This window comes from Octopus sinensis, linkage group LG9 (genome assembly GCF_006345805.1).
Source record: "Octopus sinensis linkage group LG9, ASM634580v1, whole genome shotgun sequence".
In the NCBI taxonomy this organism is placed as follows: Eukaryota; Metazoa; Mollusca; class Cephalopoda; order Octopoda; family Octopodidae; genus Octopus; species Octopus sinensis.
In genome coordinates this window covers 35,813,252-35,840,109 of record NC_043005.1, presented here as the reverse complement: position 1 = coordinate 35,840,109, position 26,858 = coordinate 35,813,252, and the positions used below count along the sequence as shown (strand labels likewise).

At 37.1% G+C, this 26,858-nt stretch overlaps 1 protein-coding gene across 2 annotated transcripts in view; it reads left to right on the top strand.

Annotated features, from left to right (window-relative positions):
- The window catches only part of LOC115215587 (epidermal growth factor receptor), a 190,661-nt gene that overhangs the window by 142,534 nt on the left and 21,269 nt on the right, over positions 1–26,858 (top strand). For both annotated transcript variants that reach the window (XM_029784797.2, XM_029784798.2), the window contains 9 exons: positions 2,272–2,471; positions 7,943–8,070; positions 11,467–11,638; positions 14,805–15,056; positions 16,556–16,671; positions 21,885–22,047; positions 22,332–22,445; positions 24,294–24,578; positions 26,160–26,223. In XM_029784797.2, the coding sequence (XP_029640657.1) occupies positions 2,272–2,471; positions 7,943–8,070; positions 11,467–11,638; positions 14,805–15,056; positions 16,556–16,671; positions 21,885–22,047; positions 22,332–22,445; positions 24,294–24,578; positions 26,160–26,223 (1,494 nt within the window). The remainder of the gene's footprint in view (positions 1–2,271; positions 2,472–7,942; positions 8,071–11,466; positions 11,639–14,804; positions 15,057–16,555; positions 16,672–21,884; positions 22,048–22,331; positions 22,446–24,293; positions 24,579–26,159; positions 26,224–26,858) is intronic.

The window sequence follows — 26,858 nt, the reverse complement described above, 5'->3', positions numbered from 1 at the left end:
TTAAAATTTCTAACAAATTTATTTTAGTAGGGGTAGGACCACCTTTGGCTGTAATTACAGCTTGAATTGTATGAGGTATGGACTCGTACAAATTTTGAATTGTTTCCAAAGGAATTTTTGTCCATTCTTCAGCTAAAACAGTCTTCAGTTCTTGTTGTGATGATGGTGGAGTATATCGACTCCTTAATTGTTTTTCTAAAATGTATCATAAATGTTCAATAATATTGAGATCTGGGGACTGTGGGGGCCAGATAAGATGTTCATCTTCACTAGAATGTTCCTCATGCCATTCAGTACCACCTTTGCCCTGTGAATTGGTGCATTATCATCCTGAAAGATTGTATTTCCCTCCAGAAATAGTTCCGCAGCCAAAGGATGAACTTGAATAGATAAAATGTTTAAATAGTCTTGACTGTTAATTCTGCCATGAAAGGAAACCATTAGGCTGGCAGATTTCCAAGATATAGCCCACCCCACCACAGATCATCACAGATTCTCCTCCATGTTTAACATTTGGAAGAAGGCAGTCTGGGTCAAATGCTTCTTTTGGCTGTCTCCACATGTATACTTGGCTGGTGGTCAGAAATAAGGTAAAGGATGACTCGTCCAAGAAAATAACATTCTTCCACTGCTCTAGGTGTTCTATTGGGTTTACTCCACTCTAAATGCTTTGCAATGTTTGTTTTTGAAAGTAGTGGTTTTCCGATTGCAGCCCTCCCATGAAATCCAGCTTTGTGCAGCTCCCAGCAAACAGTTTTTGTGGAAACTAGGTTCTTGAGGTGGTCATTAAACTCTGCAGTAATTTTGGGAGCTGTACTTTTGTGATCCTTTCTAACAATTTGCATAAGAGTCCATCAGTCCTTATCTGAATGTTTTGGTTTTCTTCCAGAGTTTTGTTTCGACGAGGAGGTTTTTCCCTCTTTCTCAAAGGCTGTCATTAATTTTGAGACAGTACTTCTTGATATACCAAACATTTTGGCTGTTTTCATTACACTTGTGCCTGCCATACAAGCACCAGCAATTTACCCTCTTTGAAAGTCCAATAGATCTGTCATTTTAATGAATTTTAATTACCTTTTTTCTGATTATATCTGAAAGAAACAGCAATTTTAGCAAAACATATTAAGCAACACTATAAATCAAAAACCATGAAAATAAACAGGGTTTTGATGGTTTTATAGATATTTCAAAATTATGATGCTATGATACTAGGTGTTTACATTATTTTGTCAAACCCTGTATGTGTATAAAATGTATGTTTTCTTTTATTCTTTTAACTGTTTCTGTCATTTGACTGCAGCCATGCTGGAGAACTGCCTTTAGTCGAGCAAATCAACCCCAGGACTTATACTTAGTAAGCCTAGTACTTATTCTATCGGTCTCTTTTGCCGAATCCCTAAGTTACGGAGACATGAACACACCAAAATCAGTTGTCAAGCGATGGTGAGGGGACAAACACAGACACACAAACATACACACACACACACGCATGACAGGATTCTTTCAGTTTTCGTCTACCAAATCGACTCACAAAGCTTTTGGTTGGTCCGAGGCCACGCAGTGGGACTGAACCCGGAACCATGTGGTTGGTAAGCAAGCTACTTACCACACAGCAACGCCTGCACCTATATATATATATATATATTTAGAATTTATATGCCACGAGACCAGGAAACTGACCCTTATGAGTCAGCATGACTTGAATATTCTTTTATTCTTTTATTTGTTTCAGTCATTTGACTGTGACCATGCTGGAGCTTATTCTTTGTAAGCCTAGTACTTATTTGATCGGTTTCTCTTGCTGAACCGCTAAGTTATGGAGACGTTAACACATCAGCATCGTTTGTCAAGCGATGTTGGGGGGACAAACACAAACACACAGATATATATATATATGACGGGCTTCTTTCAGTTTCCGTCCACCAAATCCACTCACAAGGCTTTGGTCGGCCTGAGGCTATAGTAGAAGTCACTTGACCAAGGTGCCACGCAGTGGGACTGAACCGGGAACCATGTGGTTGGTAAGCAAGCTACTTACCACACAGCCACTTTACCTTTACCTTTTTACCTCACTGTGTAGTATGCTTGTTGTTGTTGCAATTATTTTAATTCTTGTTACTATTTATTTATTTAGGTTGTTGTTGTTTACTTTCTTGTTACTGCTGTTATCAGTGTTGTTGTTTTTTCATTATCTTGTTTTATTTTTCAATTAATAACTTAAGAAAAAAATACTCTGTATATAAAAATAAACCCTGTAATTTTCTTCTTCAGGAAATAAGACATGTGATCCTCAATGCAAGAATGGATGTTGGGGCGCTGGTCCTAAACAATGCTTAAGCTGTGCCAATTACTGTATTAAGAAAATAAATCTTTGTGTTGCTTCTTGCTCCAGTGTGCCATTACATTACGACGCTGGTAATAAAATCTGCAAGAAATGCCATTCACAATGTGCAAATAGTTGCACTGGACGTGTGAGTGTATTTCTATTATTATTATGATTATTATTATTATCATCATCATCATCAATTTCATCAATTTCATCATCATCATCATCACCATTTTGATTTGGCTCAGGTTCAATCTTATTCCAGGTAGGATTTAGGTGGGTAGCAGGTTACTACCTGTAACCTTAGGTATCCACAAATTTTCAGCAGTTTTTCAAGTGCTTAGAATCTTCTTGATAATCCTTGCTGTCCCTAAGAGACAAACTTTCTGTAGGAGCCCTACTGGGCATTCTATTTCAATTTCCTTCTTTATTTTCCAGTCACTTTCGAAATTACAACAGTTGGTGGCTTGGAGTTTTAACTGCTCTTTCTAGCGAGTCAGATATCCTATTCTTCGGGTATCTTTTTTGTGTCTGAACGTACACTGTATTCTTCTTTGAATAATATATAGTCTATTGACTAATTTTTCCTTTCTCGCTAGACCACTGGTAACTAAGAATTTTTCTATGAATATTCTTGCTACCCTAAGATTTTAATTATATATATATCTATATTTTTACTGTTCCCAATGCACCAATTATTATAAGGACAGTCTTTACTGTTCACATGCTCCAAATTCTTCCTATTTCAAAATTTAAAGGATTGTATTTTTTTACTTTTTCTTCCTCTTTCGTTATGATCCTGGAATCAAACAGGCATGATGGGTCAATAAGTAAGCAATTTCACTTTCCCTTATCTATAATTGTAATGTCTGGTCTATTATTTTCTAACTTCATGCCCGTTTCAATAGGAAAGTCCCACAAAATCTTACTTTTCTCCAATTCCAATACTCTTTTGACTCAATGATTGTGCCATGTGTTTCTTGCTTCAAATCTCCATTTCTGGCACAGTTTCCAGTGTAAAATTTGTACAACCTGGTCGTGCCTCAATTTCTTATATTTTTCCTGTGCCAACTTGGAGCATTCTCCCACAATTTGTGCCACTGTCTCATTCCAAGATCCACAGGCTCAACATTTTTCTGACACATTCTCCCCATATATATTTTTACTCTAGTTGTTTGTTTTTATAGTATTATTATTATATAACTGTTCAACATTTGGTAGTTTGAGGCAAATTTCTACTGCATCACCTGCTACACCTCTGTGTTTCTGGGGTGTGTGCAGCATTGTGTGTTCTTTTCTGCTGTTGGGAATGTGCAAACTCTTCCCAGTACTGTATTGTGTTTTTTCCCACTTGAGGTGTGGTTCAGTCTTTCGTTGTGTTACTGCTTGTATTGTGTGTTGAGTGTGTAATGCATTGGTTATCTAGCTTGCTGGTGGAAGTTTATTTCACTGAGTAAATACTGTATAGAGTGTGTCCTTGTATTTGTGCGTTGTTTTGTTTAGGTTGTATTATTGGATTGATAGTGTCTTGTGTAGGATGCAGGCTGTTCCTAGCAGGGCTAGTTTTGGAACAATGTGTAGTATTGAGGCTCCAGGTATAGCTTTATAACTTCTATGTTTTTTGTCATGCCCAATGCTCCAATTATTATTGGTATTGTTTTTATCTTCATGTCCCACATTTTGAATACTTCAATTTCAAGGTCTTTGTACTTTGACAATTTCTCCACTTCTTTTTTAATAATATTTTGATCAGAAGGAACTGCAATTTCTATCAATAAGCAGGTGTTTTTTTTCCCAATCCTTGATTATTATGTCTGGGCGGTTAGCTTTTATTTTTTTGTCGGTTTGAACTGGCATATCCCAGATGATTGTGGCCTGGTTGTTGTCTTGTACCTTGTTTGGCTCATGCTTATACCACCTATTTTCAGCTTAAATGTTGTAATGTTGGCATATTGTCCAGTGGATATAACTGCTTACTTTGTTATATCTGTATATATATTCAGACTTGGCAAGGACTGGGCAGCCCGAGATGATGTGTTCAACTGTTTCACTGTGCTAGTTGCACATTCTACGTTTTGTGTTGGGGCCTGTTTTCATTATTTCGTTTTTATAATTGTTTGTTGTTAGACATTGGTCTTGTGCAGCAAAAACTACTCTTTCCGTTTCAGCTTTTAGTCCAGGGCCCTTTGAGCCATTGTTGGCTTTTAGTTAGGTTCACTTACTCTCTGTCAAGACTTGCAGGATATTGGCCATGGAGTGATTTTTCTCTCCATTTCTTTTTCAGTATCTTTTGTAATTCTATTTTCATGTTGATTTTGTTTCTTCGACCATTTCTGCCATGTTGTCATCTGAGGTCAATGTATCAGTGTAGTTTGCTTCTGTTTTGTATTGTGGTGCCTCCTTGTCTATAGAGATAAGTGTTTTCTTTTTCTTGTGTTGCTTTACTAGATGCAGTAGACTCCCACTCTTTGTTTCTAAGTACTTTCCTAGTCTAACTGTTGTTATTTTATAGTAACTCTCTATCTGTATCAGGCCACAGACCCCTTCTGAGCAGGATAGATATGTTTTGTTTGTATCTGCTTTGGGGTGGTGACTTCGGTACACTGTTAGTAGTTTTCTGGTTTTTCTATCTAGGTTTCTCAATTCACTGATCTTCTGGTATATTATGTTAAAGCTGTTGGTATTGTTGTTGCTATTATTATTATTATTATTATTACTTTTTTTTTCTTCTTTCAAATTTGCTTCCATTTCTTGCCGAGTGTCTTCCCAACTCCTAGGGCAAAGAAACTCATAGTATACATTGGTAGGCCATTAAACCAAACTCAATAGTTCGTTCATTTTTTTTTTTTTAAGTTAAATTAAAATACATGAGCAGCAACAGTTCTCACATCGACAATGCTCTTCTCAATATGTGTGATGTACCAGTTAAGACAATCTTTTGCACTTCTTGCAGGGATGGTAAGCCAGGGATCATTCTCATATAATTTTCGGTTCCCTTCTTGATCATTCCTAGTGCTCCTACGATCACTGGTATTGTAACCGCCTTGAGATGCCACATTTTCTCAATTTCAATGAGTAGGTCTTTATATTTCCTGAGCTTGTCAAACTCTTTCGCTGAGATATTATGATCACAGGGGATGCTCATGTCGATCAATAAGCAAACTTTATTGTTTTGGTCTTTCACAACAATATCTGGTTTATTGGCCTTGATGGTTCGGTCTGTATGTACTGGAAAGTCCCACAGAATGGTTACATTTTCTCCTTCAGTTACAGCCTCAGGGTGGTGATTATACCACTTGTCGGCAGTTTTGATATTGTAATGCCGACTTATTAGCCAGTGTAGATATTGGCCAACTCTGTCATGTCTTAATTTATACTCCACTGGTGCTAAGACTTTACATCCAGAGATTAGGTGGTCCACTGTTTCAATCATGTCGTTGCAGAATCGGCATTTTGGGTCTGCTCCATTTTTTATCACATTGGCCTGGTAGTTCCAGGTTAATAGGCTTTGATCTTGAGCAGCCAGGATGAAACCTTCGCTCTCTGCTTTTAGCCCTGAGCTCCGTAGCCACTGATGGGTTTGCTTCTGGTCAACATCAGCTTGTTTGCTGCGGGCCACATATTTGCCGTGCAGAGGTTTCTCCTCCCACCTATCAGCCAATTGCTTGTGCGCTTTTTTCGTTGCCATTATTTTCAACTTCTTTGCAACAATAGTTGCCGTACTTCCTATTATTATTATTATTATTATTATTATGATTATTATTATTATCATTATTATTATTATTATTATTATTATTATTATTATTATTATTATTATTATTATGGTGATGATGATGATGATGATAATCATCATCATTACTACTACTTCTGCTGTTGTTGCAGCTTCTGTTGCTGCAGCAGCAGCTGCTGCTGCTGCTACTACTACTACTACTACTACTACTACTCAGTCTATCAAAATTATAGTAGTATAAAATGAGTTTCCTGATTGAAAGCCAAAAGGTCTAGTGTTCAAATCAATATTTTATCCAACTACACTGGTTTTTAGCTCTGACAATTTCCAATAGATATCACTCGTTTGAAGCTTTATGTATTAGGTAACCATTAGTAGCTTGGCCTTTCATACCAAGCTCTTCCACAAATACTTTGATAGACTCCTTCATTTTATGGCACCTCCTCTATTATTACTGGACATTTGTACAATATCAATTCATTGACATTTACTGTAAGTCACACCCAGGTTGTTATTATAATCTGCCAAGAACTTAGTTCCAGCAATAGAGGTCTCACTGCAAAATATTCATCAGAGTGAAGCCATAATCACGGGAGGTTCTTTACCTCCAGAGACTATATTTAACACCATAAACCAAGTCCCAACATTGAACTCTAGCTGAGACCATGCTCAAGCAAGACCTGAACAAGCTCAAGGTGTTCCAAATGCAGTGTCTTTGTCAGATCCTTGGTGTCTCTCTATGTGACCTAATCTCAAACAGCTACATACAATCATTGAAACAGTAGCAGCGAATCATTGAAGTGCAGGCTACATTGGCCACATCTGTAGGATGAGCACCGGGAAGACTACTACACCAACTTTTGTGGTGGCAGCTACCCACACACTGGAGAATCCAGTGCAGTGCAACAAAGAACACATGGGTGAAACAAATTAAGGAAAACCTGAAGTCGTAGTGCCTCAACCTTGAGCATGCTAAGGCCAGCACCATGGATAGGAAAGCATAGAATAACATCATTACCAAAATCCATCATCATCCATCAGCATCCACAGTGATGTATTGTTTGAGAAGACAACCTCACCTTCTGGTCACCTGCTATGTAATAAAGAAGAATAGGGAAAAAACTACCTCGCTTGGCAACAGGTGAGGGTTGGCGTCAGGAAGGGCATCCGGCCGTAGAAAGCTTGCCACACGCATAGTGCTGCGTATATGTGCATACATTTTTGTAGGCGTGGGCATGGCTGTGTGGTTAGGGAACTTGCTTCCTAGCTATGTGGTTTCGGGTTCAGTCCCACTGCGTGGCACTTTGGGCAGGTGTCTTCCGCTATAGCCCCGAGCTGACCGAAGCTTTGTGATTGAATTCAGTAGGTGGAAGTTACTGCTGTGTGTGTATATGTGCGTGTAGGTGCTCAGTGCCTCTCCCAAAGAGAGAGAGGGAGAGGGGAAGAAGAAATCTGTCTTTAACCCTTTTATTACTATTATTTATTACTATTATTATTTCTGTTCAAATACATTGCCTTTGTTTCAATTAATTTTGAAAATAATGACTGATTTAGTAACATAAACTTGTTATTATAAAGATAGTGTGAAACACCCAGATAGCAGTAGAGAGGATTATTATAGTAGTGTATGGAACACAAATTGACTTCAAATTTTGATAGTATATTTTAATTTAGATGAGTTTAAAACAGGAGGTTTGTATCATAGAAACAGGGATAGTCTCTGATGAGTTGATATCAAAAGTGCTAAATAGTAATGATCATGTGACCAACAAGTGGCGTCACATGATAACAAATATGTGAAACATGTAACCTCAAAACAATATCAATATCAGATGTAGTTTCTTACAAGGCTTAATGTTGTAATATTTTCTTTTTATTGATTGCAGAATGACACTAACTGTGATAGCTGTTTAAAAGTGCAACTTGGTTCCAGCTGCATTAATGAATGTCCTCTCAACATGTTTCCAAACCAGAAAAAGATCTGCCAACAGTGCCATAAGGATTGTGATTCTGGGTATCTCTACAATTTTGTTTAATTCAGCTTTTAACAAATATAGATAATTATTATAGGTAAAGGCATGGCTGTGTGATAAGAAGTTTGTTTCCCAACCACATGGTTCTGGGTTCAGTCCCATTGCATGCCACTTTGCACAAGTGTCTTCTACTATAGCCTCAAGTTGACCAAAGCCTTGTGAGTGGATTTGGTAGATGGAAACTGAAAGAATCCTTGTGTGTGTTTGTGTGTGTGTGTGTTTGTGTTTGTGTTTGTCCCTCAACCACTTGTTAACCGGTGGTGGTGTGTTTACATTCCTGTAACTTAGCAGTTCATTAAAAAGAATAAGTACCAGGCTTGGTAAAAAAAAAATAAAAAAGTAATGGTGTCAGTTCATTTAACTAAAATTCTTCAAAGCAGTGCCCCAACATGGCCACAGTCTAATGACTGAAACAAGTAAAAGATAAAACATGAACGATAAAAATTATTACCAACTGGAAATGCATGCACATACCACATGTATGCATGCAAAGACACACACACACACAGAGCTTACACAAACATGCACACATGCCCACGTACAAGTCCACACACATAATACATACATACACATACAAATGGATACACATGTATGCGTATATCACCGTGATCACCATGACCGACCAGTCTATCAGATATTGTTACACATCGCTGGTCACAATGCGCTTCGCATTGTTTTAGCCTTCAAATGACGCCACCCCGCTGGCTAAGCGAGCAGGCCAACAGAAGAAAGGGTGAGAGAAAGTTGTGGCGAAAGAGTATAGCAGGGATCGCCACCACCTCCTGCCGGAGCCTTGTAGAGAATTAGGTGTTTTCGCTCAATAAACACTCACAACGCCCGGTCTGGGAATCGAAACCGCAATCCTACGACCACGGATCCGCTGGGCCATTGCGCCTCCACGTATGGAAAGTTTATGCAATCATTACATAAGCTTTCCTCAGTTAAAGCATTACATTGTAATGGATGTATTTCTTTATCATATACTAGCAGTATCGCCCGGCGTTGCTCGGGTTTGTAAGGGAAATAACTATATAAGCATTTTTAGAGAGTTACAGCAAAAAAATGCATTAAAAATGGAATAAAAAACGATGGTAATTTTTTTTTTAAATCGTTGACTCATCGTAGACATTTTTAGAGAGTTACTTCCCTTATATAATAGCGAAAAAATGCATTAAAATGGAAAAAATTGATGGTAAATTTTTTTTTAAATCGTAGACTCATCGTAGACGCTTTCTTAGCCATTTCTGTTTTGGTGACTTCAAGCCATGAAGTCGTTCTAAAAGAACGCTGGTCTCCTTGACAATGCTTTACGACGTTGATTTCCTTACACTCCCTTCCCCACAGCTTCATGAGGGAGGGAAGAAGGGGGAGAAGCAACACAGGTGCAGGTGTGACCATGGACGCCAACTCCGCCGCCATCGACACACGAAAAATTATGCATTAAAATGGAATAAAAAATGATGTTAAATTATTTTTAAAATCGTAGACTCAGCGTAGACGCGCGCTAATACCCAGACGGGTTCGATATGAATCACGACTATAAGATACCCGAATTTGGTTAAACTGCACCGCAAAATGTGGGAGTAGTTAGGAATCTAAATCGAAGGGGACAGACACTCACACAACTACAGTTTTATATATATAGATTATTAGCTAAACCAGTGCCATAAAAAGGACGGCTAATTGTAGTGTTTTATATATAAATAAGATATAAAGTAAGGTACATAATAATCACAGGTACAAACATATACATACTTCCTTTGTACATGCATGAACATACACACATATACTCACATAGAGTTGAAATGTTTTATTTTTCTTTTCATCAATGAACGTTCACTGTCCCATTTCCATTGCACACACACACACACACACACACATGCATGCACATTCACATACCCCTTTACATTTCATTATTTATTTATGCGCCCTTTTCAAGCCTAGCCAGGCTCATGGGCCCGGGTTCCCGGTTTCTGTGGCGTATGTGTTCCCCCCAGCTGGACGGGACGCCAGTTCATCGCAGCGTTACTCAAGAAACAGGAAAAAAGAGTGAGAGGAAAGTTGGGGCAAAAAGAGTACAACAGGGGTTGCCTCCACCCCCTGCCGGAGCCTCGTGGATCTTTAGGTGTTTTTTTGCTCAATAAACACACACAACGCCCAGTCTGGGAATCGAAACCACAATCCTCCAACTGCAAGTCCACTGCCCTAACCACTGGGCCATTGCGCCTCCATCCCTTTTACATACACATATACTCACACAGAGTTGAAATGCTGATTTTTTTTCACCCCTTCCTTTCTCCATTGCTATTATTTTCCATCACTATCTCTCTGTCAGGGCTATTACTCTCATTACTTCTCCTTCACTGAATTACTATTTTCTCTCCTCTCCCTTCTCTTGTACTACTCTTTCTCCTACTCTATGGTTTTGGACAAAAATATAAATAAATATATAAATAAATATGGTGACCCCCTTCGGTCAGACACTGACCATGGGTTTGCACCTAGAGAGTTACCCTCTGAGGCACAAGTCTGGGCAAGGTTGTTTTATGGAAGACCAGCAGTCGCCCATGCATACCGGCCTCCCCTCTCCACGTCACCAATGTTGTCCAAGGGAAGGGCAAGGGCCGATACAGCTTGGCACCTGTGACGTCGCAACTCATTTCTACAGCTGAGTGAACTGGAGCAACGTGAAATAAAGTATCTTGCTCAAGAACACAACATGCAGCCCGGTCCGGGATTCGAGCTCACAACCTCACGATCGTAAGCTCGATGCTCTAACCACTGAGCCACGCGCCTTCACAATAAAATAAATATATAAATAAATATATATATATATATATATATATATACAAATATATAAAAACACTATGCTCATTATTGTATTAGGAGATGCAAATCTGAAACATATGTATTAAATGCTTTCAAAATATCACTATTTGGTTTGAGTTCATTACTAAATTACACGCATACATACATACACACACAAACAAATGCACATGCATACATACACACATATCTGGTCTTACACTTAAATGCACATATATACACAGGCTAACCAAAGCTTTGAGTGAAAGAACCCTGTTGTATATACATAAGCTCACCACCTTACAAACCATTAATATCATGTATATAAAGGTAGCAAGCTACATTTCCAATTCTTTATACTGAGATCAAATGCTGCCAAGGTTGGCTTTGCTGTTCATCCTTTTGGTTGTGATAAAATAAAGTACAAGTCAAATACTCAGACAGACTCTATCAGTTTACCCTCTCCCTTCAACATTGCTGGCTGTGTGTGAAAATTAGAAAACAGTTCTAATTATTAATTACAATTATTTGTTATTCTCTATTAATTTTTTAAAATGTATTTTCTCTTCAAGATGTTCTGGCCCAAGTAATGAACTAAAAATTGGTGGCTGCCATAGCTGTGCTATTGGACTTCAGCAGACTGATGGCAGAGTTGTATGTTTCTTAGCGGAGAGCTTTGAATGTCCGGATGATTACCATAGAAATTACAAGGAAGATAAAATGCCACAGATGAAAGGGAAAATTGTAATTTTGACTTTTATTTTACTTTTATCTTCACAAGAAATTTTCTAATTTGTATTTGACTGTTTCTAACCTTATCTAATTTGTTGAAGTGTAAGTCAAATTATAGCCTTGAGGCACATATGTGACTGTATGGCTAAGAAGTTAGCTTCTCAACCACATGATTCCAGGTTCAGTCCCACTGCATGACACCTTGGACAATTGACTTATACTATAGCCCTCAGCAAACCTAAGCCTTCTGGGTGGATTTGAAGAAGTTCACTGCACATATCATCATCGTTTAACATCTGCTTTTCATGCTGGCATGAGTTAGACAGCTTGACTAGAACTGGTAAGCCAGAGAGCTACATGGGTTCCTGTCTGAATTTGGTTTGGTTTCTGTGGCTGACTGCCTTTCCTAATGCCAACCACTCCGAGAGTGTAGTGGTTGCCTTTAACGTGTCACTGGCACATGTGCTTTTACATGTCACCAGCACAAATGTTGTAATGTGTCACTGGTACCAGCCACAACTATGATTTCACTTGGCTATACATATATATATATATACACACATATATATATTTATATATTTATATATTTATATATTCTTATTCTGTATGTGTTTCCGCCCTAAGGCTGAGGCCAGTCAATTCAAGTAAACAAACAATGCAAATAAACAGATACAAAAAAAAAAAGAAAGAAAAACAATGAACATGAGGATGTACATAAGAAGTACATTAGCTTGACACTCAGTAAAAAGAAGAAGTTTTAACGTTTTGAGCATAGCTCTTTGTTGGTAAGGAGAAAGGAAAAAGTCCTAAGAAGGAGGAGAAGAAGAAATTGCCAATAGACCACATGTAGTAATGTATGTATGAATGTATATATGCATATACGTATGTATACATACATTCATGCATGTATGTATTAACTGGCACTCTATCAGTTATGACAACAAAGATTCCAGTTTTCTAGTTGATCTGTTCAGTAGAACGGCCTGCTCATGAATTAATGTGCAAGTGGTTGAGCACTCTACAGACACACATACTCTCAACATAGTTCCCAGGGAGATTCAGCATGACACGGAATGTGACAAGGCTACTCTTTTGAAATACAGGTACTACTCATTTTCGCCAGCTGGGTAGACTGGAGTAATGGGAAATAAAGTGTCTTGCTCAATGATACAATGCACCACCAAGAACTGAACTCACCACCTTACGATCATGAGCTGGATAAACTAACCACTGCCTTCACATATATGTGTATAAGCGCAGGAGTGGCTGTGTGGTAAGTAGCTTGCTAACCAGCCACATGGTTCTGGGTTCAGTCCCACTGTGTGGCATCTTGGGCAAGTGTCTTCTGCTATAGCCTCGGGCCAACCAAAGCCTTGTGAGTGGACTTGGTAGACGGAAACTGAAAGAAGCCTGTTGTATATATGTATGTGTGTCTGTGTTTGTCTCTCTAGCATTGCTTGACAACCGATGCTGGTGTGTTTACGTCCCGGTCACTTAGCGGTTTGGCAAAAGAGACCGATAGAATAAGTACTGGGCTTACAAAGAATAAGTCCCGGGGTCGATTTGCTCGACTAAAGGCGGTGCTCCAGCATGGCCGCAGTCAAATGACTGAAACAAGTAAAAGAGTAAAAGAGTAAGAGAGTATAATATATTGTCAGTAGTTCATATACCTAAAAATGAAACACACTCTAAAGCATTAGAGCAGTAATATATTTTTGAGGAAGATAAAAGTTATGGCCAGCCATAGAGCAACCATTGGTTTCACACCTATAAAACGATTAACAGTAGAGGCAACTTGTCAGACTAAAAAACAAAAAATGGCCTTCAGCCATTTAAGTCAGACGAGTTGCCTATACTGATAAGTACGTTATAGTTGTGAAACCAATGGTCACTTTATGACCAGCCATAATTTCTAACTTCTTAAAAACCATGTATATGTAATATATATATATATATATATATATATATATTATATATATATATATATACATATGTGTGTTATTGTCTCCTTGTCATGATATTGCATGGCAGTTATAAATGTTAGTCATACAAGTATAGCAGTATTAAGCTACCATGAGCTTTCTCTTAGGTTATATTATTATAGTATATTCTCTATTTAGTTTTGTTACAGTAATGTAATGCTATTTATGGTGTTTCCTATTGGGAAATAGATTATTTTATTTGGCTTTTTTAGTAAGGGTGTATATAATGATTAAAATGTCACTTATAACTTAAGTGTTATCATTATACGCAAATCCGAACTACAGTATATAACGCCGTAGAGAAATCTACTTATGGAACACTAAGAATATTAGCGTCATGTATGTATAATATTATCTTCGTGTTCTTTTAACTGCTATAAGAAAATATAATTTAATGATTACAGAAATGCATATTTATTTATATACAGTTGAAAAACAAACGTGAAGAGAAACATTTTCTTAATTAGTTTTATTATATAAATATAACATTTTATATTATGTACATGTGAAAGAAAAGATAATTTTCGTCGTGTAGAAGTACGACTATATATTTCACTAGCTAATTCATAAATCTAACTAATAGATGAATCAACAATTCAAAATAGACTTGTGATTTTCTTTGGACATGGCATGAAAAATCACCAATGTCTCAAAGGAGTGAGTGTCATGGAGTTCAGTTACATCCAACAAACACTTAAGTTTTTCCCAAAATCCAGGGTTTTTATAACTGCTCAACTTGACTTAAAAGAATCGAAATCCATTACAAATATTCTTTACGTAACCTTTTAGAATCCTTATATGAGCAGTTATATTAACCAATGGAAAAAACGAAAATAATAATTCTTCGGCAATACGACATTACGTCATATTGCCAATTGGCACCTTATTTCAAAATGACTACTTGCTACACAAGCAATGTTAGACATTTCCACCATTCTACAAACGTCTGGCAATTCAGAAATGTTTCCTTGCTTGGAAGCAATTGAAGGTTGGCAGCAGGAACATCACCCAGCTGTAGTAAATCTGCCTTAGTTATTTCCATCAAGCTCATGCAATCATTGGAAAAGTGAATACTAAAATGATGATGATTACTAAAACAATTTCTGATTTTTGAATTCTCTTAATTAATTCTTTTAATCAATGTGCAATGTTCTTTCATTCCTGCAAAACTGAAAAAAATTTCTTTTTCTTTACAGTTATGTGTTCCTTGTCATGAAGAATGCAAATCATGTTATGACAAAGGGAATTATTCCTGCAAAGACTGTCGCCACTTTAGATTGCAACCATACTGCACAAAAAAATGTCCAAGTAGCTATTTTAGTGATAGAGAACAGAAGAAATGTATTAAATGCCACAAAGAGTGTTTGAATGAATGTCATGGGCTTACATCATCCGACTGTACTGCCTGTCGCAACTTCAAGATTTATTTAAACAGCAATCAAACTGCGGTAGGGTGTTCACTTTTGCTTTACATTTGATGTTTCAGCATTATTATTTATTTGTCTACCTTGCATAAATTGAATGATTTAGAAAATTTGACCTTAAGATTAAGACACACACACTAAAAAAAAAAATAATAATAAATGATTTGAAATTGAACTGGTGAATGTCTTAGATATTAAGACAGTATGACTCTTCCCAAACACAACAAAATTATTCTATAAATATTTCATTATTTTACCAGTTAAATTTTTGGAAGTATTTAATTAAGTATTATTAAATGATTTATGAATATGTGTTTAGACTACACCAAAGTGTGGCTTTCAGCTCTCAGTAAAAGCCAATTAATTTTAGCATGATAATATCTACAAATTAAAGTGAAGTGTGTGGGGGGGGGGAGAGAAAGAATGTTTGCATTTGCACTTTTGTGAAAAATTACTGAGCCTTAAACGGTGACCTCCATTTATGTTTCAAGGCACTGACTTCTTAAATTAAAGTGAAATGAAAACTTTACATGAAAACCGGGAAGGACATCAAGTTGTAAAAATATAGCCTCAATTATACATATTCATATCAACCATGCTAGCACGAAAAAATGGCATTAAACAGATGAGCAAAAGGACATAGTTTTCTAATTTTGTTATTATTCGCTGTATCAAAATTCATAATTATTGTGCAAACTATAATGAAGTTATTTATTTAACTTGTTTTTTTTTTCCAATACTTATTCATGTTCCAGTCTAAAACATCATTCTTCTCATTTCAAATTTATGTATGAGGGGGTGCTGAAAAGTTCCTAGCTTTGGGTAAAAGTAAACACAGGAGGATCAGCTAATGATGATTTTATTCAACATTCCCCACTCAGATTCACACACTTATTGCAGTGGTCCTTCAATTTTTCTAAGCCCTGTAAAAGAAATCAGAAGGTTAGGCCTCCAACCAGGCACCCACTCATAATTTCAGCACCCACTCATAATTAAAATGTTAGTCTCTCTTTTTGTTGTACATTTGACATTAAGAAGGACATCAGTGGGGTGGCACTGAACTTCAATGTTATTTGCTCTGATAATCCTTTGGTAAATTCTAAGATTTGATCTCCATGTGTCTAACACACGTGGACATGCCTACAAAGTCAGAAAACAACACAGCTCCCATGACTTTCGGAAACATTTTTTCACGCTCAGAGTTGCTGAAGCATGGAATAAACTGCCTGCGTCAGTTGTTAACTGCCATGACATTGCATCCTTTAAGGCCCTCATGCTTTCCGAAATCCGCCGAAACTACACCTGATTGTATATACACTTTAGATGAGTTGTAGTGCACCTGAGCACTGTACACAATTATTATTATTATTATTATTATTATTTACTACTATGTCCAACCCATGTTATCTTTGTAAAAGTTTCATTATAATTAATATCAATTAGAAGTTTATTTAATTCATATTTGATATTTTTTTTTTACATGTCTGATATGTAAAATATTTTCCATTTGTTATATGATGTAGTTTAACTGCACAGGAATCTGCCCATCATCTAAGCCACATTCTATCGCAGAAGGTGAAGCGGGAAATGGTCAATTGTGTGTTGATGATAAACATCCTGTGATTGTTAGTAAAATACAGTAAGTTGTTTATTACTTATATTCCATTACAGGATGCACCAAATATATATTTAAGTATGCATCTGCAAACACAACAAAACCCTACTAACAAATCTTTAGACATAGAAATGGCTGTGTGGTAGAGAAGTTTGCTTCTGAACCACATAGTTTCACATCCAGTCCCACAGCATGGTATCTTGGGCAAGTGTTTTTTACACTAGTCCGAAGCTGACCAACAGCTTGTGAGATTTTTCTTTCTACCTCTCTCTTTGTATACCTCCTTCTCTCTCTCTCTCTCTCTCTCTCTCTCTTCTCACTCTCTCTCTCTCTCTCTCTCTCACTCTCTCTCTCTCTCTCTCTCTCTCTCTCTCTCTCTCTTTGTGCTTGTGTGTGTATGTGTGATTCATTCATTCATTCATTCATTCATTTCCAATGCTTATCCTGCATGAAAACATGGCTGGTCACAAGAAAATATTACCTTGCTTGAAAACAGCTGAGGCATGGCAACAGGAAGGGCATCTAGTAAAAGAAAATATGCTTCAACAAATTCTATCTGAGCAATGTATGCAACCAAAAAGTGGATGATGTTGATGGTGATGGTAATGATAGCAGTTAGGAAGATGGTTTAGAGTTGCCTTCTAATGCTTATGTCTGCTGTGACACTATCATCTGAATGTGAGGCAGTTTTAGCTGTTATTTTTTTGGAGTCTTCATATTAACACAAATAACTGGGATTCAACCCTTTAGCATTTAGATTATTCTGTTAAATGTAATGTTTATTTATATATGTTGTTTTCAATTAATCATGCATTGTCTTGTAGCTTCATGGTTCTGACAACGTTTAGAATGACATTGTAGGATGGGTGTGAGGGATCAAATTTGGTCAGTATGAACACAAAGTAGATAGAATATTTTGGCCAGACATGGCCATTTTAAATGCTAAAGTGTTAATCCTTTAACGAGCAGCATGTTCTATTGATTTACGGTTATGCACCCCATACACACTATCTATACACTCACTGTTGGCCATTGGTTTTGACACCCATCATCCATCCTCACCATTTATCCACCACTTGTTGTCCATCATACTCTCACCCCTATCCTCTTTAGTGCAGGTACCATGACAAAACACACCCAATGTAATCTTTGATGTGTAGAGTTGTAAAAACATTTTAATTCATTAACCCTTTGGTATTTAAACCCACCATATACAGCCCAAATATTCTACCTGTTTTATGTTCAAACCAGTCAGCTCTGACTTCTTACACCTACCCTACAATATCATTCTAAAAATAAACAATCTCGTCATCGAAATCTTGAAACTATAAGATAATACTTGATAAATTCAAAACAATGTGAATAAATAAGCATTACATTCTGAATGCTAAGGGTTAAAGACAACTATTTCTCTTGTGTTGTTGATACCACAAGAAAAGGCACTGCTGAATATACTGTGTAAAATGGTTGGTGTTTGAAAGGGCACCTGGCTGGAGCAACCAAGCCAAATATGAAATTGAAAATTGAGATGTATTTCTTTGAACTCATCTAGGAGAGCAGCATCATGACATCACTGCCGACGCCACTGACACAGCTGTCAACATATTAATTAGGCAGTCAGTTGGCAGAGTATATGTTTTCGCTCTTCACATTCTAAGTTCAAATCCTGTTGCGATCAACTCTGCTTTTCATCCTTTTGAGGGTCAATAAATAAAGTACCAATCAAGGGTCAATCAGTGGAAATATTAAAAAGTTGGAATCAAGATGCTCTACAGTACCTGTTGTGACTGGTTGTGTTTTGAGTTCAAATTCTCCTCCTTTTTGGAATCCTAACAAAGGTAAGGTTTATTATAAATGTTGGCACCATATCCAGCATGTAAGAAAAAAAAAAAAGTACTTATGGCGGAACTTCAATAAATTCATGCAGTTGACCTGTAAGTTCCCAAGAGCCCTTGACATCTGGCAGGTGCAGTAAAATTTTCTTATTAGTTACTCTTTTACTCTTTTACTTGTTTCAGTCATTTGACTGCGGCCATGCTGGAGCACCGCCTTTAATCGAGCAACTCGACCCCGGGACTTATTTTTTTGTAAGCCCAGTACTTACTTTATTGCCAAACCGCTAAGTAACGGGGACATAAACACACTAGCATCGGTTGTCAAGCAATGCTAGAGAGACAAACACAGACTCACAAACATATACACACACACACATATATATATATACATATATACGACAGGCTTCTTTCAGTTTCCGTCTACCAAATCCACTCACAAGGCTTTGGTCGGCCCGAGGCTATAGCAGAAGATACTTGCCCAAGATGCCACGCAGTGGGACTGAACCCAGAACCATGTGGCTGGTAAACAAGCTACTTACCACACAGCCACTCCTGCACCTATATTTACAAGTTGTATATTAATCAGCTTGTATAAATGTTGGTAAGGTGGCAAGGTGGCAAAAATGTTGGCATGTCAGACAAAATGTTTTGCAGTAATTCTTCCAGTTCTCTTTAGTTGTTTCAGTCATAAGACTGCGACCATGCTAGAGCACCGCAGTGAAGAATTTTTAGTCAAATAGATTGACCCCAGTATTTATTTCATTTTTAAACCTGGTACTTATTCTATTGATCCCTCTTGCCAAACCGCTAAGTTATGGAGATGTAAACTCACCAACACTGGTTGTAGAGTGGTGGTGGGGGACAAAAACTGACACAATGACACACACACACACACACATATTATTATCATTACTATTATTTTTATACTTTCTAAACTTTCCTATATTTTCCGGTCTTTTCTTTTGTCGTCTCTTCCTACTCTGGATGTTCGTACTCTGTTTTCTCCAACCTGCACCCATTATTTTGCTTCCCTCTCTCTCCGTTTCTTTCTCTCCTTGTTTTTTTTTCTGTGTCTCTTTCTGTAGAAGAGCATAGGCTCGAAATGTAAAAGACTTTTTCAATTTCCTGAGCATTATACTAATACATCTGTTTGTTTTATACACCACCTGTCTTGTCTTTTGTTTTTTTCATGAACTCACCATATATATATATATATATATATATACACAACCGGCTTCTTTCAGTGTCCATCTACCAAACCCACTCACAAAGCTTTGGTTGGCCCAAGACAATAGTAAATGACATTTGCATGGAAGGTGCCATGCAGTGGGACTGGCCTCAGAACCATGTGGTTGAGAAAATGCCATCAAAATCAATTTTGCCTTTCATCTTTGAGGTTGATAAAATAAAGTACCAGTCAACTACTGAGGCTGATGTAAATGACTTATCCCTTTCCCCCTTGAATCATCCTGCAATAGATTAGCATCCTATTCAGGGGAATTGTTATAAGCTTAATCCCTTATACACCATGAAAAGCAGGTAACTGGCATTATGAGTCCTTGGGCTCAAAAGAAAGAAATGTTGGCATTCAATAGTGAGCTCACTGGAGAAATCTAATCAGTGCAGCAGTAAATAAGTGACAGCCAGTTCACTGGTGCAGCTGTCTCTTTCCTCCAGCTTCATATTCTATTTGTTGCACTGGGTCACAGATGTAGGGCATGGAGACAAGAGGATGTCTATGTCCACTCCAGACTACATTGACACATAAAAAAGAATTAGCAAAGCATGGGTTCGTGTTAGCAAGTCACACTCTCTTGTGAGTGGCTGCTGTGGTTTTATTTTGTTCTATCTTTGTGAGAAATAAAATTAAAAAAAAAAAAAAGCTTAAAGCGTTGGTAGTTATCAAATTCATGGAAACGAAAATGTTTTCAGCTGAATAGTAGCAGTTTTTGTAATCAAGGAGTGTATGGAAACGTCTCATGCAAGGTTTTAATGCGATAAATGAATTGTGGTTGTTTTGAAAGTTGTACAAAATAACCTGGAAGATGTCCAAAATGAATAGAAAGTGTAATCAACATCTCTGAATTGCAGAATCAACAGTGCTGGAGACAGAAAACTCAGAGAGAAAATAGATAAAAATTATGAGCCAGGAGTTGTGTACTTTACAGTAAAAGATGGCCATCTTGTGTGAATTCATTGTAAAATGTTAATAATCCAATGACAATATACTCTCTGTTAAGTAGACTCATACCTTGTAGAGGGCCTAGAGTGCCAGCAGATCAAACAAGAAATAATTTAGGATGTGTGGGATAAAACCAAGTTCCTTTCTTACATCATTTCCTTCATTTACAAACTGTATATTAAATGGGGAAGCACGGCTGCATGCTTCTCAACTACATGGTTTCAGGTTCAGTCTTACTGCATGGCACTATGGGCAAGTGTCTTCTATTATAGCATAACACTAGGCCAGCCAAAGCCTTATGAGTAGAATTGGTTGTCAGAAACCGAAAGTAACCCATTACACATGTGCCTACACATACTCACACATAACGATTTCAAATTTTGGTACAAGGCCAGCAATTTCAGGGTAGGAGTAAGTTGATTACGTTCAACTGGTACTTATTTTATCGATCTCAAATTGATGAAAGGCGCAGTCAAATCCAGTGGCATTTGAATTCTGAATATAAAGTCGGAAGAAATGCTGCTAAGCACTTCTCCTAATGATTCTTCCAGCTCACTGCCCTACACTCACGCACATAATAATGATAATGTTAATAATCTTTTCTACTCTAGGCACAAGGCCCAAAATTTTTAGGGAGGGGGCCAGTCCATTAGGCTGACTCCAGTATGCAACTGGTACTTAATTTATCGACCCCAAAAGAATGAAAGGTAAAGTTGACCTCGGCAGAATTTGAACTCAGAACATAAAGACAAACAAAATACTGCTAAGCATTTCGCCCAGTGTGCTAACAATTCTGCCAGCTTGCCACCTTGATAATGATAACAATACTATATAGCTATTTGCGCATGTGTGTTTTTGTATCTCCTTGTCTTGACATTGTATGATAATTGTAAATGAGCATTACTGTTATAGAAGCAGTGTCATTCATTTCTATTTTTTTGTGAAAGCAAGTCTGGCTATGAAGAAATAGAGCGTCGGGAACCAGTAGGACATCCAATTTATAGAAAATCTACGTCAATAAACTCATTTGACTATAGAAAAGTGGATGTTTAAAATGGTGATGATGTTGATGATTTAATTTTCTGATGAGCATATTTATTGATTGATCTAACTGGGAAACCTTCACCTGTCAAATTTCAGTGAATGACTTTTGATTCTGTTTCTATTATTTTTTCCCCAATTTCCTTGATTATTTAGAATATTTTTTCTATTCTTTCCAGGGAAAAGGAGAAGAAAACCAGTGCCATTGCTATTGTAACAAGTGTTGTGACTGTGGTCGTTGTAATTATTCTTTTAATAGTTTACTACTACTGTAGACGAGCTCGTGAAATAACAGCTGTTACCAAATTAAATGCTGCAATGATGGGTTATGATGAAAATGAGGTTGGCTTCTTGATATTTTATTCAACTGTTGTCAATTAAGAATTTTCCAAGGACTTTTGTTCCAAGTTTACCTAAGTCATTATTTGTGATTTTGATTTATGTTTATAAAATTAAATATAATCCTGGTTAAGGATTATCTTGATTGTTTATGAAATTTAATATAATTCCTAGTTAAGGATTTTCTTGACAGTTTATGAAAATTAAAATAATCCCAAATATAAACTTCTTACCTAAACAGTTATCTCCCAAAGATTTTTAATTTAGTTTCGTCTTGGATATTTCAGCCTCTCAATCCAACTGGTGCAAAACCAAATTTGGCTAAACTTCGATTAATTAAAGAATCTGAACTAAGAAAAGGTGGCATAATTGGATCTGGAGCATTTGGAACTGTCTACAAGGTGAGTTATGCAAAAAAAAAGATCAAATCCTATTCATTCATACCACTTTTAGAATAGAGTGTTTTCAAAACAGTATGGTTATAAAGTTAAGAGGTGCTCTTCCCAAACATATGGTTCAATACATTTATATTTATATATAATAATAGTAATAAAACAGGTGAATGGATGTTATGGTATATCTACAAATGTTTCATGAAAGTTTTTTGTGACATAGGCCGAGTATGAAGGAGTGATAACTTCTTATAACTACAGTGTTTTTTTCCAGGTAAACTGACATCTGACTGATCGTGGACAAAGTGCACCTAGTGCATTTCTGTACAGGAGTCAAAAGGCAAGGGACCCACCTTGCAGAAACCTTTGAGAACCCAAGTTTTTTGTCACAATGTTGTCTGCTCTTTCAGTTGAGATGCCCAGTCTCTCATCTATCTGACGATCTTCGACGATCTGACGAATATCTGATGATATTCGACAATCTTGCATTATCAAACCAAGAGCAAGGTCAATGTTGTCGTTGATGGTTGCTGTTGGAGGTCTCCTTGGTCTGGGATCATATTTCACACTCTCCCTGCCACGCTGGAATTCATTTACCCAGAATTTGACTGTTGCATATGAAGGAGCATTGTCTGTTATGGTTCTCACCATATCTTCATGGATTTCTGATGGAGTCCTGCCTTTCAAATGAAGGTACTTTATGACAGCACAATACTCAGTTTTCTCCATTTTCCTTGTAAACTCGAAGCTTGTTTATTCAAAAATCTGCATTAAAAAAAAAAATTAAAATATCAGAATCATGAAAATGAGCAAGAATACTCCCAAAAGACTGTACTTACCAGAAAAAATTGTTTCAGCTACCTAGCAGCCCCATTTCTACGTTAGGCTTAAAACTTTTCATAGACCCCTCGTATATATACATCATCATCATTATCACAACCACCATCACCACTATTATTTAACATCCATTATTAATGCTTATATGGGTTGGATGGTTTGACAGGAGCTGGTGAGGCAGACAGCTGCACCAGACTCTATTGTCTGCTTTGGCATGGTTTCTACAGCTGGATGCCCTTCCTAATGACAACCACTTTATAGTGTATCGAGTGCTTTTTACATGGCACCACCACCAGCAAGGTCACCAAGTAACTTGTAAGACAAAGACCCCTGACTGGGAGGGGGAGTAGTATTGTGGGAAGTGGCTTTGTGCCAGGTGATGATAGGTTAAAGTATAATAAAGATTTCCTTCGGTCATGAATGGCTGTGGGATTGCAATTAGAAAGTTACCCTCCAAGGCACAAGTCTGGGCAATGTTGTTTATGGAAGACCAGTAGTTGCCCATGTGTACCAGCCTCCCTTCTCCATGCCACCAATGTTATCCAAGGGAAAGGCAAAAGCTGATACAGCTTGGCACCAGTGATGTCGCAGCTCATTCCTACAGCTGAATGAACTGAATAAGTTTCTTGCTCAAGAACACAACACACAGCCTGGTCCAGGAATCGAACTCACTACCTCATGATTGTGAGTCCAAAGCTCTAACCACTGAACCATGCACTTTCACTTAATGTATAATAGAGGGATATAAATAGGTGTCTTGCTATTGAGAAGACACTTGGCTACTCCAGTTAGAAAAGAAAGTAAAATAGAGATATAGAGAAAGATATACAGACAGAGCAAGAGAGATGGGGACAGACAGTGGTGGAGATGTGTTGGGGTACATTGGGAGTGAATATAAGTGGTACAGAGGATTGACAGGGTGAGTAGGTAACCAAATATCGCCATATACCAGGATCTGTATTTATACAAATATATTAACTCAGTGACCAAATTGATTTAATTGTTTTTGTTTTTTTAAAGGGATTCTGGATTCCTGATGGTGAAAATGTGAAGATTCCTGTTGCAATCAAAGTTCTCCAAGAAGGAACATCACCAAGCCAGAATAAGGAATTGTTAGAGGAAGCTCGAGTAATGTGCTCAGTTGATCAACAATGTTGTATCAGGATATTAGCTGTGTGTATGACTGCTCAGATGATGTTGATTACACCCCTCATGCCACTCGGATGTCTGCTCGATTATATTCGCAAACATCAGAAAGCTATAGGGTCTAAAGTTCTTCTCAACTGGTGTACACAAATTGCTAAGGTAAGAATTTTCTTTTGTGATAATGTTTCCAGATAAATTTCTTGAGTTTTAAAGGTACTAATATTTGCTTCAAGACACTAGCAATTATTATAATATTAATTAGAGTTATTAGGGTGGTGAGCTGGCAGAATCTTTAGCGCTAAGGACAAAATGCTTAGTGGCATTTCATCTGTCTTTATGTTCTGAGTTCAAATCTCCTGAGGTTTGACTTTGCCTCTCATCCTTTCGTGGTCAATAAAATAAATACCAGCTAAGCATTGGGGGTCATTATAATTGACTTACCCACCATCCCTGAAAGTTACTGGCCTTGTGCCAAAATGTGAAATCAATATTAATTAGTTATTAGCAAATATTTCTTTTGCTTCAAGCATATGGTGGTCAGTTATAGTAATGGAGATAATCATTTCTAGATTAATCTTGGTGGGATTAGAATAAGTACTTAAAGTTTAGCCATAGAGATGTAATCATGGCTGTGTGGTTTACAAGCTTGCTTTGCAACCATGTGTTTTGGGTTCAGTCTCTCCACACAGCACCCTGTACTATAGACCTTGGCTGACCCATGCCTTCTGACTGGATTTTGCAGATGGAAACTGTGTGGAAGTCCATCATACATGTGTGTATCTTTGTGTTTGTGTTTGCCCCACCACCACTTGACAAGTGGTGCTGGTTTATTTACATCCCTGTAATTTAGTGATTTGGCAAAAGAGACAGAATAAGTCCTGGGATCAATTTGCTTGATTAAACTCTTCAAGGGGATGCACCAATATGACCTCTGTCCAGTGACTAAAACATGTATAAGATAAAATATAAAAGAGTGCATATTATGTACATTGATATAATTTATGCTTCAGCACCTTAAGAAGAGGCCAGACTTGACATTTCTTACCAAGTGAACAAAGCCAAAAACTAAGTTGTTGTCAAGGAATGCATATGACCTCATGTGCCATTGAAGTCAGTTGTCATGGTTTCCTATCCAGATGAGGCACTATATATTGCAGAAAATTGATTTAGAATCCAAACCATTAAAGACAGCCATTAGGATGACAACCATGGCAGTTCAAGGTGTTTGTAGTTGGCAAGAGATTATAGATGGAACCCTTCTTTTAACAAAAATTTATTTAGCCTTTGATACACCTTTCAGGGGAATCATAACTGCTAAGAGATTAAATGCTTATGACCCTGAAGTACTGGCCAATGATATAGAAGGGTTTCCAACATTGTAATAGTTTTAGTGACTATCAGGAAAAGAGTTGGAAATATCCTTAACTTTTTTGTTACTGTATTTATTTTGAGATGCTCTGTGTTTCTGTCAATTACTTTAAATATAACAAAGAATTTAGTAAAATAATTCAGTTATCATTAAACTAGTAGTGTTAGGAACATAAAGTGTGACTATAGTCTGGTGGAAGATTTAATTCAAAACTCATGAAAACAAGACATTTGTACTCAGAGCCAGAGCTGGTTTCAGCCGGGTTGGTAATGAAAGGGTTAAGTAACTTCTTTTGTTTCTTTTTGGAGTAAAGCATCTCTATATTTTGGGGTATTTACAACCATATATTTTATGTTTATTGTTTGTTTCAGGGTATGGCTTATTTAGAAGGCAGAGCCATTGTTCACAGGGATTTAGCAGCTCGGAATGTTTTATGTAAGTATGGTAACCCCTCTGTAATTCAAAGCCATTAATTGGAATGCTAAATTCCATCATGGTCACAATTAAAATATTTATGATACTTTAATAAAATTTCATTTCACTTTACTGTAGGTCTGTCCACAAATATTGGTTAAACACTGTTTTAAGGTTTAAAAATGACAAAATCATTTAAGTATGGAAATACAAAAAAATTCATTTCATATACATTGACATTTTCATTATACTTGAAATCACTGAATCATGTTTGAACTGCTTATCCTTCATTGTATCTCCCTTAACCCCTTGCAGATGGGAAGCGGTACTGACTGCATCAAAACACTGTGTATGCGAGCAGTGTGATATCTCGCACTGTGCAGCACTGTGTTTTCAAATATACCACACAGAAGAATCTGTAAATACACTGTCAAATTCCTTGTATGAAAAATTATGTTGTTATTGAATAGCCTAATACCAGTCAGTACATAGCACAGACTGTCAGTACTAAATCCGTGTGCAAGGGGTTAATCATATCATTGCACTGTGTTTCATATTGTACCTACAAAGCCTTCCCCCTACTTCTGCCAGAACCTGATTTCACATATTGAAAATCTGTGCAGCTCCTGTAAGATGCCCTCATATTAATAACACGC